Here is a 19,985-nt window from a genome sequence, read left to right as displayed (position 1 = left end):
CCAGTCTGAAAACAGTCTGTCAGTTTTCAGAGCACACCACACAGTGGCAGTCATTCCATGAGAACTAGTTTAAATCGCTTTTAGTATTGCCAATTTTATTTCTTATCTTTCAGTTTCCACCCTCTCTTTCCTGGATCTAATGAATTAGACCAAATATCAAAAATCCATGATATTCTAGGCACCCCTGCTAAGAAAACTCTTAATAAGTTCAAACAGTAAGTATGTAGTACACTCCCATATTTATTAATCTAAATAAGTGAAATCTGCTATATAATCTATCAGTTTCCACAATCATTCTTTTATTGTGAATGCTTTAAATCTAAATATAGTCATTAATTAATATGTAAATACCTAAGTCTGTCTTAAGTGTAATTCCTAAATGCAATTTTCTGATCACACAAGATTTCAAGTTGAGGGGAGAGGGAACTTGAGCAGTTTTTTCTTACCCACATCAGGGATTTGTGTCCTGCAGCCTATACCAGCTGAACCATTGCTGCACAAACTTTGTGGTCAAGGGGACTTTCCTCCTCCACAAATGTAATGCTGCTTCATGCCAGTTGCCAGATAGGGGTTCTCTCCCTATCCAGAGGCAGTTCCTTTGTGATGTTCCCAGGCAGATGAGAGAGAATCAAAACTGTGTTCTAGGTCTCACATGGCAGTTTACCTCTGCACCATCTAGCATGTCAGTGATAATTTTGTAAAGAAGGAAATTCTGACATTTGAGTGCTTCTTTAATTACTTCCCTTTTCAAAAATGTAGTAATTAATTACTGTCCCTACTCAGATTAGATTGACCTTTTAGGTATTTTTTTAGTAAGTTTAATATTTGGAGGCAGTTTACATGAATGTTAAGTGTTTGCTCTATTACTGGGTTTAACACAGGTCAAGAGCTATGAGTTTTGATTTCCCCTTTAAAAAAGGGACAGGACTATCTCCACTTGTGCCTAATATCTCCCCCAAGAGCCTCTCCCTTATGTATGCGATGATAGAATACGATCCTGATCAGAGAACTGGTGCCCACCAAGCACTACAGCATCCTTATTTCCGAGAGCTGAGGTAAGTTTTACACTTTCAATACAGGATTTTAAAGTTAGATCCCGAAATGCACAATGGACTGTGGAGAAAAGAACTTGGTCTAAAGTAAATCCTGAATTTATAAGGTTACAATCGCCTTGCAAATAAACATACCAGCAGTTTTCTTTATTTACTGCATTAAAACAACTGAGAAGTAAAATTCATATGGCAGTTTGTCTTTACTATCCTACTGGACTCCAGATTTCATCTGAAGGGGTGGTATTTGACTTTTTGTTCACTCTTTTCAGAATAGCAGAGAAGCAAGCTGTAACCATGCACAGAAAAATGAGATTAGCAGAAAACATAGTGGGACAAGAATCTATCAACTTGTGGTGTATTTCAAAGGATGGTAATAGGCAGGTAATATTTAAATCAAACTGGAGAACATGCAGCCTATTTAAATAAAGTCATTTGTAATGTCTAGTTTAGATACATAAACAAATATACATTAGATACATATAATCAGATAGGTCTAGTTTAGATACATAAACAAAAGTCACTTAATGGTGACTGCATGGTTTTATTCCTGAGGTAAACTAAGGCTCCAGTCCTATATAGGAATCTGCTGGCATAGACCTCCGCACCTGGGCAAAATGCTATTGAAAGGCAGGGGTCAGGGCCTAAAGGTTTGCCATAGTCCCTTAATTAGATAGCGGTAGTAGGTCTTGCTGATAGCTTTGTGCCTTTTTGCCTTCTGTATGCATTATAAAGGACCAAGAATTTTTTTTAATTTCTATTCATGTACACTGGAAATTTTGGTCTAGTCTATCCTGTTTTTCCTGGAAGACTATAGATAACTGGAGAACTAAGGTAACATTAGATGCCAAGGATATGAAGCCTCGCTGAGAGAAGAGATTTATATGTAGACTGTTAAACTTTTATTTTGTTTATACTTATCTAAACTAACTCCAAAATGATTCCACTTCTCCGTCCCTTCATTCAAAGGCCACGTTCCTAATACGCATCTCTGGGTCCTCCAACTGAGACCTGCAGCAAAACAGAACTTGACCTTCCTAATTTAAGATAGATTTTTTTTGTTGTTGACAGAGACAAAATAGGTGAGTTAATACTTTTCATTGGACCAACTTTTGTTGGTGGAACACAGAAGCTTTCAAGCTTCTCAGAGGTCTCCCACAAGTCTCTGTAGTTGACATACACTCGGCCTTTTTTGGTTAAACACACATCATAAATTAGCAACAGAAAAAGTCACAAGCACAATTTTCTTCTATAGGTCATCTTTAAAGTATGAGTCCTTTTTCCCATTAGTGGCCATTTGTTCCACTAATTCAACTGTTGGGAATTGGTTGAAATAGGGTTTGTACACAGATGCTTGGGGAAAACCACAAAAAGAAAATGTGCAGGTCTTTATAAGTAATCATCATTAAGGGATGTATGTTTAAGAATTCAACTGAAATGGATCTTTGGTGGGTTGGTTTTGCGGGGGGGATTAAAGTTCTGTTTTTTATTTTATCCTGTTTAAGAAAAATGTCACTGTCAGCAGATTGAAACTTGTAACTTTATTTTAAAAGCACTCTCTTAGGAAAACCCAAGAGAATCCAATAAGACATCATGAACCTTCCTATGCGATAGAATTGCCAAAACTGAATGTTTCTGGAGTAACCAAGTTGACTTCTTATCCTAATCATACATTTCATTCAGTTTTTACCACACCTGCAACAAATGGTGAAGTCCCTGTGTTACAACCTATTAAATATATTGGGACAAATCAAAAGGTAGCAAACTTTAACTTGCTTATTCACTTATACACAGAAGATAAATATAAATGTATTACAGACTATATTTCAAACTTCTATCATTTTTTCAACAGTCTGAAAAACAGAAGGAACTTAAGTCTTCTGTGAAACAATACCACTTACCCACAATAGAAAGAAGAGGTGGAGGATATTGACCATCTTGTCAAATATTTGGAATGTAAGGAAAAGCATGAGTATGCAGCGAAACAGATTCACCCATGCTTTCTATATTATTGTCAAAGGTACACCAAAAGCAATAGTGCCTTATCTTTTGTTTCCCTGAAATGCTGCAGGAAAACACTACAAGACTATTAGCACTTTATTTCTGAACAGTATCAATATTTATCTAAGCACCATTTTGGCAGCTCAAAATGCACTTTATACTTGAAACCTTTTAAACAAATTAGCTTTTTAACATTTTTTTTAAACAAAAATGGATAATTTAGGATGTTTTAGTTTGAGTGCTAGGAATGCCATTTTGTAATTAAGTTTTATATTATATACAAAATAGTTTATGATGATATTTAAAACTTGTTAAACTTGATCTGTTCATTTTGTACCTTTTTTAATAGATGAAAATGTTAGTTGCGTAGACAATGTTGGAAAATTACCTCCTGTATTAGGTTGATAATTTCAAAGCTCAAGTCTGTTAATATTTAATGGATTATGATATAATTTGAGAAACACCTGATTTTAGTAAAATTAAACAGTTTTAATTTCTTTTGACATTTGTATATGCAAAGGATAGCTGTACAGTTATAGATTTGCTTATGAATCAGATATGTCTTTATCATTTGTGTCCTTTTCTTTCTTAAACCATGCTTTTGTATTAATCAAATCGCTTTTGCGATTAGTTGGTTGAAATAGTGGTAAAGAAACAGCATATGTATTTAGACCATTTTTTCACATTTCACAAATTATAGGCACTCATTTAATAAGGTTCTCAGCTTTTGTGCTGTAGAAGCCAACAAAATTCAGAAATAACATTTTGGTCATTGTAGCAGAGAGATACCATTTAAGGTAATGACTAAGAGTTCAGTGTGTTTGATTTTTAAAACTTTTATAATATCCTAGTAAGAAGGCAAATTGTCAGTTTAGCATTAGCTCTGTTACAAAGTAGCTTTACAATTTTAGAACCAAATGGAGTTCAACTATGGAAGATATTATAGCTGTGTTGGGACTGGATTTTTCAAGTTCTGGCTATTCCTAAGTGGGAAGCTTTTCCTGATATATAATATGGAGGTACTTAAGATAATTTCTGTACAATGAGCTGTGCATTTAAAAAAGATTCTATCCTTTATGGTTGTAAAAGTTACTCTGTTCACATCTGGAAAGTTAATGGACATCTCTTCCTGTTTGAAAAACAGCTCCAGTGCCTCTGCTGCTCTTCAGAGCTTCTCTAGGCTGCAGCAGAGTGAAATCATTAAGAGCCCACTCAGTTTTACAGCTGCTAGTCAGAACTTAGTGGACAGCAGTTAAACTGAAGTCACTGAATGTTGGTGCTGCTGAGGCATTCATTGGAGTTGATGGGAGAACACCCCAGACTCAGTCTACACTAGAAAGTTTTGCCAGCATAGTTATGTCAGGTAGGAGAGTGGGTGGTGGGGAGAATCCCACCCCCTAATCAATATAGTTAAGCCACCCCCTTTCCTCTCCCTCCCCTTCCCCCGTAGACACATCTTATACTGACAAAAGCTATACTGGCAAAAGGACTCCTCATGTTGTTTGGGGCACGCGGTTTAACTATACTGCCAAAAGAATCCCTTTTGCTGAGTAGGCACTGCATCTCCAGTAGGGGGCTTTGCAAGTACAGCTACACCATACGCTATAGCCTTTGTGGTGCAGAGTAGTCCCTGGAGAGATGTAGACTAGTGAAGACCTCTTTTCTCCATGTTTTATCAGACATCAACTAGCCAAAGTTCAATACAAACAATGGAGCCATTAGTCAAGATCCAGGAACAGCACCCCAGTAGAAATCCCAACAGCTCATGTGTCAGGGGCAGCAGGCTTCTCATCTAGGTGTTGCCTGTAGGCCTCACAGTGACGATGCAGTTTTAATGCCCTGATAATGCCCAGGAAATGCATGGACCTTACAGGCTTCACTTGTTAATGTATACATTGTTTTATGTGTACATATATGTAGGTAACTAATTCCTAGGTAAGTTGTGTTTGGTGGTAAGGAGTGTGCTAGTCACCCTAAATCTTTGTTACCTTATTGCTTATAGGAAGTAGAATGGCATTGTTAGTGCTAGATGGCTGGTCACTTTTTTATTAGAAAAAAACATAAGCCAAACTAAACCCAGCTTTTTCATAAAAGGACATTAAATGTGAAGATAAATTAAATCCAGTCAGACTCAGGGCTTGTCTGCAGCTATGTCGTGGTAGCACTTTAATGAAGATGCTACTATGCTGACAGGAGAGCTTCTCCTATCAGCATAGTTAATCCACCTCTGCAAGAGGCGGTAGCTATGTCAACAGGAGAAGCTCTCCCATCAACATAGCACTGTCTACGCCAGCAGTTAGCTCAGTAGAACTACGTCACTCGAGTGTGGATTTTTCACATCCCTGAGCAACATAGTTATACTGATGTAAGTTTGTAGGGTAGACCTGGCCTAAGAAAGTCAGTCTACATACAGCTAAAATAGTGCTGGAGTTTACCATAACCTCCAGAATTTTTTTCACAAGTTGTTTGGTATTTGAAAGTTAGGCTGTTATAAAATCAACAAGTCTTGCTTTGTAAATAAGATGCTGAGACTAATTTTATTTATCATTAAAATCTCAGCATGTCATTCTATACTAACCATGTAGATGTGAGAATAGAAGTTAGTATGTTTTTATTTTTTTAAATGAATCACTGCTATGTCTTCTAAGATTGTGTGGCCTAGTGCATAGAGTACTGCACTAGGACTCAGGAGAGCTGGGTTCTGTTCCCAGCCATACTGCTGGTCTAGTAGGTGATCTTGAACAACTCACTTTACCCTATTATGCATCAGTTTCCCTATCTCTAAAGTGGGGATACAGTACATACCTCCATTGTAAAGCTCTTTGAGATCTACTGGTGAACATGCTATGTAAGAGCTAGATATCATCATGGAAAGCCAGTTTTCAAAGTCTAATGTTCTGACACAGGTAAGTTCTCTCAAATTCATTGCATGGCAGGGTGTATGGCTAAGGGTACTGGTCATAGAACATGGAGTCCCACTGTTTGGCCTCCAGTTTAAATCTGACCTGATCACTACCCACATCATTATTTCATGGCTGTTCGCTGGCCTGTAAGATGCGTTTCTTACTCCAGTTCTTATTCAACAGGTGTCTGTCTTAAAGGTCAGAGCCTGGAGTAAATACTTTCGCAGCCCTGCAGAAATTTCCTGTAGCATAGGGCCAAGGCCCAGTAGTGGGAATCTGTGGGGTTGCTTGCAGTGCTGCCAACCACCCTATACCACTGGCTTGGATAGTGGACTTACAGCTCCTGGGGTATCATTCATCTTTCACAAACATGAAAACCTAATGAACTGGAAAACTGGGAAAAGAAGAAAGGGTTTGAAGTGATTTAGGATGATAGTGATGTGTAAGTAGAAAATACCGGTAATTTAGGGAGTTTGAACAAGAATAGGTGAATGCTATATGGATGAGTACTTGTGCTATGTATTTACATGGCTACAACATTGGTATTGAGGAAATGGAAGCTAGAGACCCATATCTATGGTGCAACAGTAACCTACTATTCCTTATCTCTAGAAATTTGGTACAGAGGTCCAGAAGATGGCTTTTGGGGGATGGAAGCGGTTACATTTGTATTTCTGAGCTCCCTTTTTCGGAAAGCTTGCCTCCTGGCAAATCTTCAATGTTGTGAGGGAGCAGGAGCAAAAAAAAGCACAAAATGATTTTTGTATTGCAAGATACTACACTGTAGGAGCTGGGTGACCTTCCTGTCAGGCATTCAAGTCAGATTGAAAGAATGCAGAAGTGGCAGAGGCACTTGTGTTCTCCATTAAAGATACAAGGCTTTAGGTATGTTTGAAGCAAGGAAATGAAGCATATCTAAAAACTAAAGTAGCAACAGGCCAACCCTACAGGAGTATTAATATTCTAAAAGTTGATGAGCTTATCTTGTTTGATGAATACAGTGGACAGTGTTGTTCTGTAGAGTGATGGATACAAATCCCCAGAACATTTGATCTGCTGCAAAATTTCACTACAGGCTGCTCATTAGAAGATCAAATTGAAAAATGAAGTTGATTACCATTTGACGTGAACAGCACACTCTCTCCAGGTTCTAAAAGTCTTACATCTGTCCTACTCTTTCAAGCTCATGCTGTAGATTAGAGTTCACAGCAGCAGCAATCTACTAGTGTCAGCGGTAAAGTTAATTTAATCTGATTGTTTCCTAGAGCTTTCCTAAGCACTGTTTTTTCCTCAAGTTGATCCTAAATAATTCACGTAAACCACCTACTTTCATGTAACACTCCAATTCCAAAAGAAAACATGGAATTTTACAGAAAATTATCTGTATGAGGTTTTACCATTATACCTCACAGATAAGTATTATTACAAATGAGAAGTATGCCAAAAACCAAACTGCTTTCATGCCTATCTCATAGTAGGGTTTTGTTACTTAAGTTGTGCATTTTGAAACAGACTAACTTGTTAGGACACCCTACAGCAGTGGCTTTCAACCTTTTTTCATTTGTGGACTCCTAAAAAATTTCAACTGGAAGTGCAGATCCCTTTGGGATTCTTAAACGTAGTCTGCAGACCCCCAAGGGTCCACAGACCACAGGATGAAAAACCACTGCCCTAAACATTATTCAAGGAAACTATCTGAAAAAGCCAAACTAGAGGCGGACGACTTCCAAGACGACTAACTTAAGAAAATCACTCTCTAAAGTATGTCACCTTGAAAACTTAATTTTATCACATCAGATTTTAGAAAGTGTTTCAAACTTGTACTGTCAGCTTACTAGTAGTTAACAGTGAAAAACATCATTGCCTGTGACACCATTATTTCGGTGTTAAGCGGGCATGTAAGTGAAGAGGATATTCCCATATGATACTTAACTTTATTGGACAGAGCAAATGAAATATACAACTCCTACCTGATGAACCACCAGAACAAGTAGGCCTGCTGAAAAATAGCTGCTTAAGTAACACACATCCCAAAGGGCTGGTTATGAAATAGATACAGTGCTTTACAAACATCAGAAGTTTCAGCTGAGGAAGCCAACCAATTAGCTACCTGAGTTATCTACAGCACTAATAAAACTCATACTACATTGATTTGTTAGTTAATCTTTAAACAGTTTTATTTAATTTCAGATGCATGGTAGTTGCCTTCATTGGTCTACCTGGAATTTTGTATTAACATACAGAGAGTTGTGCAAGCCGTTAGTTTTACTTCTGACAATTTAATATGCAGCTCCTTTTTTAAAAAGGACCCACCTATATAAAAGTCTAACCTTGTTAATTTTGTTCAGATACAAAATTCTCATTTTCACCAATTTGTCAATGTGGCAGAGTGGCAATCACTAGCTTTAGCATGAATACTAGTTATCATAAGTGACATATTTCCAAGTGTGAAAATTTAAGTGTAGTCTCTTCAGATTTGAATATATGTAAAAAATGCAACTTTTTGATTTTGTGTATTGTCATATACTACAATATGCTTTTACGTCTTTTTAGACCCCCCCCCCCCAGAACCAATAGAGCCAACAATGGGAGCTGGATTCTAGATTCTATTTCTAGAGCATCAACAGAACTATTTACTAAATTCCAATTAGAATCCATTATGTCACTGTAAACCTTGAAAGCACTGGGGATTGCATAAAGTTAATGAGGGCATACTTGGGCCTGCAGAACCTTTATGAAGGGTGCTAACATTTAGGGAAACCCAGCTTGAGTTTGTCAGGCTAGGAGTTAGAAAAATCTTCATTTGTAAAATAAGCAAATTGGGAATTAACTGAGAAACGTGGAACCCTACAATGACATTTTATAGAGTAACCTTGCCAGGCCATAATATTAATTTCCTCTCACCCAGCATTCAGTTTGCTTTAGTGCAAAAAATGACTTGTGTTCAATATGGAACAATGCCTGTATTTTCTCCTGCTTAAAAATTTCAGGATTTTGTGTTTCCTAAAATTTTAGGAATGTCTTGTTCTGATCAGTACACTATATAAACATTTTTACAATATTTCCATCACCTGACTTATGCAAAATACAAAATCTTCCAAACAATTAGGATAGTCACTGTTTTTATTGTGCAGTTTTAGGCCTTGCTTTGCTGTATTGCATACCAATTATCCACACTAGATGCTGAACATATACACCCAGAAGATACATGATCTGACTTTAGAATTGCCAGTCTACCTACAGAATTCAAATATTGCTGGTCTGGCAAAACTTTGGGGGTGGTTGTTAAAACGCAGGTGGTTTTTTTTTTTTGTATTTTAAGCTTGTCCAAAAGGGCATATTTCCTGGGACCATTCTGAATGAGGCATGCAGGACTGGGTTCCTTCTATGGTAAGAGAGTGATGAGTGCTTTGTTGATTACCCATGCTCCAGTCTTTTCAAGTTAAGTATGCTCATAAGTGTTTTGCTGAATAAGGTCTTAAATAGGTAGATCTTTTCAAGTGACTGCACTTTCACTGAAGAATTCCTTTCATCATTCAAACTATATTCAATATTTCAGGTTTAAGACTAGTAGTCTCTGCATGCAAATGTAGAATATTCTGAATACCAGAGCACTTGGAATAGGGATATAGGACAAATTAAATAGTGACTGTATTTATGCTGTTTACTTTTTTGAATGTCAGTTTAAACCTACCGTCTATCCACTTTTATGATTTCTAGTCAACTTCACTTTCAGATTCTCAGGCAAGTAGCCCAAAGCTGCAATGTTTGGATGGAAAACCAATACATTTTCATACTCCCCATAGGATTTTTTTAATTAGATTTAAATAGTTCTGTTGGACATCTGTTTTTACAATTGCTTGATCCAACAATGTAGTATTTAAACTGTTTATTCCAGTTACTTTGCAGCAAAATGATGATCAAAATTTTGTTCCAAGTATGAGTCTTACAGCTTGAAAACAGGACAGATTGACACCCTTATTTTAAGTGATTGTTGTGTTCACAGAACATGGTCACAAAAATATGTTTAGGGAAAGGATCATATTTTCAAGTCTACTTCTTACCTACAAGACTTGTGAAGGGTGCTGGAATAACAGAACTGAGAAATGAAGTCTGTTTAGCAAAAGAATTTATGACTTGGGTGGCAGCCATGAAAGTTTCTAAACTTGGGGAAAGGAGTTTCTTCTAAACAAAGTACTTTTTGACCCTTATTACAGAAATTGGGCAGAAAGTTGGTTTCCATTCAGTGCTTTGTTTCTGTGCCAAGGGTGCCAATCAATGTTAGTCATGATAAAGACAGCTATCCACAGACCAGCACATTTTACGTAGAGCAGTGAACAGCTGTCAGACAGTAACAACTTTGTCTTTTCTAATTTGGTTAGTGATCCGCATGCAACCCAGAAGGTGACTGGCTCAGAGCATTTGGTAATAGGATACTCTGTCTCCACTGTATGTTTAAAAATCAGTTTAAGAATTTAAAATATATTGCAACCAAGTGTCTCGCTATTTCCATATTTACCTGAATCAAATTTGGAAACATTTAAATAAGGAAGGTAAAATTAGAATGTTAATGATTATTAAATTGACAGTTTCAACCCAGTTTGTTTATATCCAAGGATTAAATAAACCTGAACTGCATAAATCACAGGCCTGATTATTCTTCCATTGAAGTGAACAGCAAAGTTTATCTTCAGTGGGAGCAGGAGTGAGGCTTTAATTTTTATTAAACTGAGGATATGTAGAACCATGTGAGGCTTGCTACAGTTTGAGTTTCTCCAGTGTTACAAACAGATGTAGACTAAATCTCAGGAAAAACATCCTAACAATAGGACAATGAACAGATTGCCTACAGAGGTTGTGGAAGCTCCTTCAGAGGCTTTCAAAAGAAGGCTGGATAGCCATCTGTCTTGCATGGTTTAGACACAACAAACTCACCTTCCTGGCAGGTTAGACTTGATAGTCCTCATAGTCCCTTCTAATGCTATGATTCTATGTATAATTATGTAGTTTATTCTAAAATGACAGTAGAGTATTAATATCTTGCAATTAAAGAAAATTCTGTTCAACTATAAATTTTACACAAAAATGTTGTTGGAACCTTAGATAAAGTTTGTTGGTAGTTTAGGCCCAGATCATGCCATCAGTATCAGCATTAAATTGACTTTTGGAAAGACCTTCCATTTTGAAGGATATGAATGCCAGAGCAGAGCTGAGAAAGCTGTTGCTTATATCCCCTCCTAGCTGCACATCTGCAAAGTTCAGAAAAAGCCCAACAATAGAGAGTCAGAAGGGGCTTAAGCCGGGCAGAGGAAGTGAGAAAATGCCACCATATTATCTCAGTCACCCTTTCTACTGGGTTTTGATCCAGAGTAGCACATTCTTCATTCCTTTCATCCCCTTGCAGAAAATACTGGAAGGGATGAAATGGCCTTTGTTTTGCTAATAAAAAACAATTTACTATCAACCACTATCAAGTAGCATTGGATTATGAAAATACTTGGATATCTCTACCTCCATAATAACTGTTTCTACCTCAAATGTTAAAGATAGCAAGGGCAGCTGATATTTTTAGCACAGCAAGTTGTCCCAAAACACATACTGCTCCACTATTTTAGTACCTAATTTTAGATTGTAAAAATCAAAGTGTGCGCAGGTAGTACACTGTCATAGTTGTCTACATAAAAATCAGCTTGAAAGTCAATGCAATTCAACAATTGAGGTTTTAACCTCTAATTTTTAGACAAATACAGTATTAAACCACTAAAATGCAACTATTAAAAGGCATCAGAAGAGATCACTCTACTGCAAAAATCTGAGGCTCCTATTTTCATAAATATTGGGGTTTAATGTCTGGAAAATGTATTCAGAGGTAAGTTTTAATAGGAAGTAGTGCAGGGGAAAATTTATAGTTTCTTTTCCCTAAGCCAATTAAGCAACATTAAATATGGAAGTGTTCCTGATGCAAAAGGTTGTAAGAAAGGAATATGTTCTACAAGCGTTAGAGTGTGTTTCTGTACCCAACATTTAATTCAAAAGATTGATTACATCAAAATCGATCCAATTTAAAACAGAACGTAAACAAAACTGCATATTCAAGATAGTTTAATATGTATTTTCAGAATTAGAAATTTTAGATTAAAATTACTAGTGTACTGATCCATTTTCCTCCCAATCACTGAATTACATTTATACATATAATACAGAGCTGATTGCAATTGGAAACAATATTAAAATAAATGTTTCATAGATACAAAGGATATCTTTTCTCCACAACATAGCTTTTCTGGGTGTCTGACTACCCATTTTAAAGTAATTCGCCACTAGCATTAAACTATTTAAGTGCAAACAATTCTGTTTAAAAAAAAAAAATCTACGATTGCAGCATCCATCTTCCTGAATTACATTTTTAAGCCAGAAAGTAATGACTTTAGTTTTCCATGAGTGCATTCCAGGCTGTCTTCTAACCATCTCTGGTTGAAAAAAATCAGTGCAAAAAAACAAACAATGGTGAAGTACTAATTTATATAACCATTGAACTTACTTGGATTTCAGAAACATACTTTATTTTACACATATATATCTTTCTCTCCCCCCCCATATATATATCTCAATTAAATTACACCGAACTTGAAAAGTATAAAAACTGAGAAAAAATTTTTTTACTGCAACACCAAATGAAGCATTTCTTTTTTAAAAGGAAAATTCTTCTTTGGGTGAGCAGCCTAGAAGTATTAGCCAGACTAAGAATTCATTACATTATTCTTTTGCAAAGTATTATGTGATTCACATAATTCCAAGTTTACAGTCTGCCATTTTATAATTTCTGATGCTCTCTGCATGAAGAACAGCTCCTGGTTCCACTGTCATTACTTCTTGTCCTGTGTTCAAAGATTCGCTAGCAGTAGTGTGATGGCTATACTACAGTTCCACTTGGAGAATTGGCCTGGTTTTGGGATGACAATAAACCCTGCAAACAAAGCAGTTTACATTAATCCAGCAAGAGAGCCTGACATTAACTTAAAATTAATCTGCAGCAGATAAATTTATCAGCACAAAGGTTTGTGTGCACAGGCACTCACTACTAACATATTGCCTTCATTCCTCAAAAATCATGTGCCAGATTTCTATAGGAAACATTTCATTTGCCCTACTTAATAATGTTCAAAACAATGTTTTTGGCACAGATTAATAGATCTGTTTAGGACACGAATTGTTGCAAATGTTTGATCTTAGTTTGCCTTGCATTTTTCTCAAGCCGCTGGCAACTTCTGGACACTTCTTTTTATACCACTCTACACAAATAGTAAGTATCCTTTGAACTAATGATTAAATATGCAGCAAATGGGCACTTCACAGACAGACAATGGGTCTATTCTGCCATCAAAAAGAAAAGGGAACTTAGACAGTTAACCTCCATTAATGTTAACGCTACTGGTGAGAATCCAAAGTTCTCATCTGCCAATGAAAAATAGTAAACAGTTTAAGAAATATTTTAACAAATATTCCTATATGTTACTTGGGAATAAGAAGCCTGGAAAAGACGATGAGTGTGTCGGGGAGACTCAGAGTTCACATTAAGTTTTGCATTACCATTTAAATTTGGACTTAGGTAAGTCTATTTAAGTTTTTTTTTTTCCATAAGTTTACCACCTTATTGAAATGCACTACAAGTCAATAGTGGCTTGCTTATATTTCAGATTTGTAGCTTAAGAATTATGCAGCATTCTTAGCTACATATGGTTCTTGTTGATAACTGGTTTGGATAGTTTAATAAAGTAGTATTTTCTTGCTTTTCACTTGTGTACTTTGGCTGCCAGTTGATCAAGCTTTCCCCTAAGTCATTGGTTGACAAGAACTGTAATGACTGAATTTCAATTCGCACACCAGCCTTCAGATTAAAAACCAAACATCTGCACCAAAAGGCAGGTTTATTTTCTTGTACTTTGTCATTTAGTTCTTAAAGAGTGCTAACAGCCTGAAGAACTAAATACCTGCTAAGCCTGAAGTACCCTGATTAACATGACTTCACTTTCCCTTGCTATATAGCTAAAAATCACACTTTTAGTCATTCGCAAAAAGAAAAGGAGTACTTGTGGCACCTTAGAGACTAACCAATTTATTTGAGCATAAGCTTTCGTGATGCATCCGATGAAGTGAGCTGTAGCTCATGAAAGCTTATGCTCAGATAAATTGGTTAGTCTCCAAGGTGCCACAAGTACTCCTTTTCTTTTTGCGAATACAGACTAACATGGCTGTTACTCTGAAACTTTTAGTCATTGTTTCTTACCTCTAAATTATGTTCCTGTGACTCAGATCCATCAAGCTAGACAAGATCAGAAGCAATTAATAGGAATGTAGAATTAGTGACATCTTCAGAGTCTATGGGAGCTCTTTCTTGCTTGGATCCAAGTATCCAGGAACCCCTACTGAAGAAACCCCCCCCTGTTCTCTTAAACCACAAACAGAAGTGGAAGAGGTTCTGGATTGGTGGATCTGAGTCACAAAAAACCTAATTTCAGGTAAACTCATCCTCCCCTTTAAAATCTCCGATCCACCAATTCAGACATGGGAAGCATCCACATGGATTGGTGGGGTTCATGGCAGAAAATGGGTACACAGAAGGTGGAACGGTGTGCTACGCCTTAGAATGCCCTCTGTAAGTAGCATCTACAAGTGTTTTGTTGTTTATGCAATGCATAACTGATTTTCATATAATGTATGCAGTGATGTAGATTTGCGGCTTAGTCATGAAATATACAAATGTGATATTCAGGCCTTACAAAGTTGCACATTTCAGAGTTCAGTATTACATGGCAGGTGGAATGCTATGGTTTGCCTTCCTTCTCTAGGAGGAGGAGACGCATAGGGAGTGGAACTATACATAAAGGGTAAAATTTTGACAGCATCTAACTCATTAGGCACTTCTGAAAAAGTTACCCAAAAAGATTTTTTTTTAAATAGGGAATAAAATGTGTGATGTATAAAGCAGAATGCTGAATCACATGCAGAGTTTACAGTGTGATCACATACCACGTACCACATAATTATAATGGTCCCTTCTGGCTTTAAACTATGGATATGGATGTGAATTTTGGTCTAAGGATGATCAAAATTTGGTGAGGAAAACTTATGTTCGAGAAGAAAAGAAGTGAAGATAAAGAGGCAAATGGCCTGCTGCAACTGAACCACTCTTGGATAGACCAGAGAAGATGGGACAGAACACAAAATTACAGAAACATAAGTAATTCTTAAATACAAAAAATCTTGCTAATGCAACAGTAATGTTGCCCACTTCAAAGTCAAAGTCTGGAAAGTGCAAAGAAATTCAGATTCCTACAGCAACTTCAAATCTGCTATGTTGTGCACACAATGCATACTGCGCACCAAAATAAGTTTATTAAGCTATGTATTCAGCAAACAACAAGGAACAGAATATACTAAGTGTTCAACAATGGCAAATTAAAAGTGATTGCTGACATCTTAAATAACCATTAATTCTTTGTATTTATCTTTATTAAATATTTAATGAGAACAGCATTCATAGGACAACACTCAAATCAGGAATTAATTTCCAATTAAAAACCCACAATTACAAGAGGGAAAAAAGTTACCCCTGTTAAGCTTTGAAGTTCACACCGTACTCCATTCACCTTAGTGAAGTAGGAAGAAGTTCATAGTTTTGCCACTGCTTTTTTTTTTTTTTTTTGGAGGAAGTCTAATCTGTTCAGGTTATGTCGTCAATCTGCTTAAGTTACAGACCATAGAATGAATCAAAAATTGCAGAAAGCCCAGGGTGGGCAGATATGCAGAGTTCATGTATATTTTTCCTTGTTCCTACTGTTAAAACGGGTTTTTTTGGTGGAGGATTTTGCAGCGTTCTCTCTCTAATTCAAGTTGTTTCAGCAACGGTCCCTTGGCCTACCAAATGCTAGTCAGGCCTGCCAGAACATATACTGTGATTTCATAAAGAGGCCAGGACTGAAATAAAATTCATTGAACATGCTCAGACTTTAAAATCATTTAGCTTTTCATTCCCTATCCTGTAAATCTAATTCCAATCAAGTTCTGAACCAGCCATATTTGCATTTTCTATTCAGAAAAGAGACTGCCTTTAAAAAACTTTGGAGTACGACAATTCTCCGTACTGAAGGCATTTGATTTTTTTTAAATTCACCTTCATGAAGAACTTGCAAAACTTCTGAAATACCGTTTGAGGCTGAAGTGATATGTAAAGACAAAAATTTATAATGCAAAGTTTCCAGATTATAGAAGCTGAGTCTGATCGTCTGAACTGCAAAAGTGTTTAAGTGTTAAGATGAAGCACCAAGCTACATGAATTTCTTTACTAGATCACACTAAAAGAATTCCTGATGAAGTCATAAGCTCAGTTAGTGAACTGGTGTTAAAATGTTATGGGTTTTTTTTTTAAAAACAGCAAATCCTTTATGAACATACACCCACCATATAGCAGAAGACTTCTTGAAAAGAACTTGGAGAGCCTGGGAGAAAGAGGAGTTATAGGAAAGCTGATGTTACAGTAATTTCTATTTAAAATGCTTATTTGTTTTGTTTCTTTTTAATATTTATTCACTTTATGGAAATTTTTATGTTTGGTGCTGAAGTATCTACTTGCCTTTTCTTGTTTTGCTGTAGTAATGTCATATGCCTGAGTATAGTTTGTGTACTAGTAGGATAAAGTACCTTGTAAATGTGTGCAGCAGCAACACAAGTGATTCAAATGCAATTTTACTTCTGGTATATATTAGTGTAGAGGGATATATTTCATTACTGAAGTGTATTTCCATCCTTGTGTGACAAAAAGCATACTACTAAAATTCCACTATCTATATACAATCCATGTAAAAACCCTCTTTGCCTCAGACATCCACAGAGATTAGATAAATACCATGCCTTAAGAGCTCTTAACACTTTGGTTTAGATATGATAGGCACCTGTATCCAAGAGGCAGACTATACTTCATGAGTTTATGTACAATGTAAATGTATAACTGCCTTGTTTATCTTCTCTAAAACCTCCTGAAGCGCACACATGCTTTTGCTGACAGGATCCTAATTCCAGCTAGGCATGGGACCTAGGTTAGGAGGAAAGGACTCCTATAATTAAGTACACAGAATAGCTTTCTCTAACCTTTTGAAGCTAGAACTTCTGGCAAGATTTAGGTTACAGGTCAGGTAAAAAAAAGTGACTTGAGAGAAACCAGGCAAATTTAACTTTGAATAGAAACTACAGCAGCCAAGAATATGCAAACTCTCAATCTCAGAAGAGTGAACTGATGGAAAATAGTGAAGATGGATGAGAGTTCAGATTTAGGTGGCCCAAGTCAGACTAGAGCACAATCACACTGACTATTTCCTTAAGGACTTTTGTGCAAGAGATATTTAAAAAGGAAAGTAAAAGCCAGATTACAACTGGGAGACATCTTTTGTCAAAGTATCCATTATGACTGTAGAATAGGGGGAAGCCAAATTGCTTTCATGTTCCCACTAATTCCTGTGGAACTTGTTTGAGCAAACAATCCGATGTTCCCACAGCAAGCCATCAGGATGGATTTCACCTTGCCTCTCAGCACGCTTTCAAAAATGCTACCAGGCCCAGTCACATTAGGGTCATTCACTTCACTATTTCTTGAAGTGCCAGAAGACCATCCAGTGTTTAAATCCAATAATAGGGAAAGAAGGTTCTCCAAGCTACAGAGGAATCTCACCATCAGGGAAACTGATCTTTGCTTGCCAGGGCCCACAATGACTCTAGAACTTAGGTCAATGAAACCAGGAGAACTTGAAAGCCCTGTTAGAAAAGCCCTAATCTGGGAAACAACCTCCTGAATATCATCTTTGTTGACTGGTTATGTGAATAAACCTGGAACTCTGGTTTAATGAGTTGATGAGCTGTCCCTATGTACCTCTGATGTAAGTGAGTGGGCAGCATTTTCCATCAAAGTCAATGTCAAACTTGTTCTGTTCTGGTCTTATGATATTATTTATAGGATGGAAGCATCTGAATTCTCTTTTCTTTTGAACCACATAGTTAGGGCTGTGAACTTAATTTTTTATAGTAACCTCAAGGTCTACTTAAGGTTGTGACTGAGAAGCACAGCCTGAACTGGAATCCATTGGGGAAAGAGTTCCTGTAGAGTCCAAAGACAAAAATTCTCCATTCCAACTGCTGCTTGATGGATACACATTGACAGCTTAATTTACCCATGTCCGAATTACTAAATCTGAATTTAAAACAATTTCATGGTTCTGAAATTTAACGATTTTAAAAGAAAACGTGAACTTTACAACATAGATCAAAGTTAGAAGTGACAGATCTAATCCCACATTTGATTTAATGTCAACTTGATAACAATTTCTGAAAGATTTATTCAAAAATTGCATGATTTAGTCAATCCCTTAAATTATAAAATGGCAGCTAAAAAGCTAGCAGTTTCACTGCAGCCATCTGTTCAGCAAGGTATGTACAGCATATAGAAAAAAACTTTAACTTGTTACATCCCAGCTTTCAGAACTGAGATGTGAAAAGGACTATTGAAAATTATCTACATTTACAGTTCAGTCACACATTTTATTTAACGTCAGTATACAGAGGACAACCCCAGCAAATTTTGTAATGTCAAGTATTTAGTAAGGTTCTTCAGCTGTAACAGTGACAACAGAATAGCTAAAAAATAAGCAGTATGAAACAAACTTGAATTTTTAAAATTATAAATATACCAACAATACTTATTAAAGCTTAATTATTGCAACAGTTAATTTAACAATATTTCATGTTAGAAAGGCTCTATGAAATTTATTCAAGTTGTCAAGAAATTAGATGGAAGTGTAAAAAGGAAATACATATGAATTTTCTTTTGATTTGCACTAAAGATATAGTCAATACAATTTTGTACAGTATCACCTAACATATCAATCTTTAACAAACTCAAGTATACAGAATTGGTAAAAATGCAGGAAAAAAAATCTTGTTTTTAACTTTTACACCTAAGTTGTGCCACAGTAAATTAACTGACATGAAATTCGTTCTTGTAACATAAGTAGGCCAACAATTTTTTTCAGTATCAATTTAGGAGGTTTAAGCTGCTAAAGGGGCAGATGTACACACAGTCTCTTCAAGTACATAACCAAGTTTGAAAAAGGTAATAGTTCAAAACATGGGATTTCTGCAAGTATTTAGTAAAAGTCATGTTATTTCCTAATCCAGAAACCCTCACCCATAAGACCTTTTATACAGGGTTATGATCGCTCCTGGCTTCACTGAAGTCACTTTGCCACACTCCATTGAGTACACCTTGCTATACATTATCAAACCAGTGTATTAGTTTAAATTCACTCTGCTAATGAAGGTGTACTATACGTGCAATTTTGCTACTATATGCACATTACCGGAAGCTTCAAATTGCACCTTGGTAACCTGAAATAATATAGTCATGATTCAGTTTTACTGTAGAATTTATGCACATACCAATATCATATTGAAATAATTCTATTTGATAGTACTTCAAAATACCAGTAATTGACCTTCAGTTGTATTGGGAAAAAAATGCTCTTTTTCACTGAGGAAGAATTAATGTGTAGCCAGTCTTCCCACTCACCGAAGTATAATACATGAATATTTGTTAAGTACTTTTAGCGAAAACATTAGTCTTACTAAAACATGATACTGTACTACAACTGTAGTTAGTTGGAAGATTTAAGGATGTTATAATTTAAGATTTTCATGTACAATAAGAATCAAAAACATTCTAAATTTCATGTGCATTGTTTCACAAAATGGTAACGTATTTAGTCTGCCAGATATATACTGCCATTTCACTCTCCTTTGTAGTTTTGTCCAATCTTACCTTGAGCTCTCTCAGAAAAGAGAAATAAGTGGTAAGTTTCCCTTAAAACGAAGTGTTTGTACAAGATAAGCAGATTAAATTTATCAAACATTTAGATAGTTTATTTTGTATTGAAATAACTTTAGTAATTGAAATTTAGTAATCAAATTTGTGATTGTAATTAGCTAC

At 36.1% G+C, this 19,985-nt stretch overlaps 2 protein-coding genes across 16 annotated transcripts in view; one reads left to right on the top strand and one right to left on the bottom strand.

The window, feature by feature from the left end:
• Positions 1-5,241, top strand: part of MOK (MOK protein kinase) — a 34,845-nt gene extending 29,604 nt beyond the window's left edge. For 6 of the 11 annotated variants that reach the window (XM_073349676.2, XM_073349680.2, XM_073349683.2 and 3 more), the window contains 5 exons: positions 114-215; positions 882-1,055; positions 1,322-1,433; positions 2,603-2,806; positions 2,902-5,237. In XM_073349676.2, coding sequence (XP_073205777.1) covers positions 114-215; positions 882-1,055; positions 1,322-1,433; positions 2,603-2,806; positions 2,902-2,982 — 673 coding nt within the window. In that variant the 3' untranslated portion in view covers positions 2,983-5,237. Of the gene's footprint in view, positions 1-113; positions 216-881; positions 1,056-1,321; positions 1,434-2,602; positions 2,807-2,901 lie in introns of all 11 variants that reach the window. The other 5 variants (XM_073349677.2, XM_073349681.2, XM_073349689.1 and 2 more) reach the window with 2 other exon arrangements.
• WDR20 (WD repeat domain 20) overlaps positions 1-19,985 on the bottom strand; it is a 77,982-nt gene that overhangs the window by 12,671 nt on the left and 45,326 nt on the right. The window contains exon 4 of one of the 5 annotated variants that reach the window (XM_073349672.2): positions 12,039-12,920. The exons of the other annotated variants lie outside the window; for them this stretch is intronic. Coding sequence (XP_073205773.1) covers positions 12,867-12,920 — 54 coding nt within the window. The 3' untranslated portion in view covers positions 12,039-12,866. Of the gene's footprint in view, positions 1-12,038; positions 12,921-19,985 lie in introns of those variants that run through there. 5 annotated transcript variants of the gene reach the window in all.

Source organism: Lepidochelys kempii, chromosome 6 (genome assembly GCF_965140285.1).
Source record: "Lepidochelys kempii isolate rLepKem1 chromosome 6, rLepKem1.hap1, whole genome shotgun sequence".
Lineage (NCBI taxonomy): Eukaryota > Metazoa > Chordata > Testudines > Cheloniidae > Lepidochelys > Lepidochelys kempii.
Note: the sequence above shows the minus strand (reverse complement) of the source record. Positions and strands in the feature narration are given on the sequence as shown.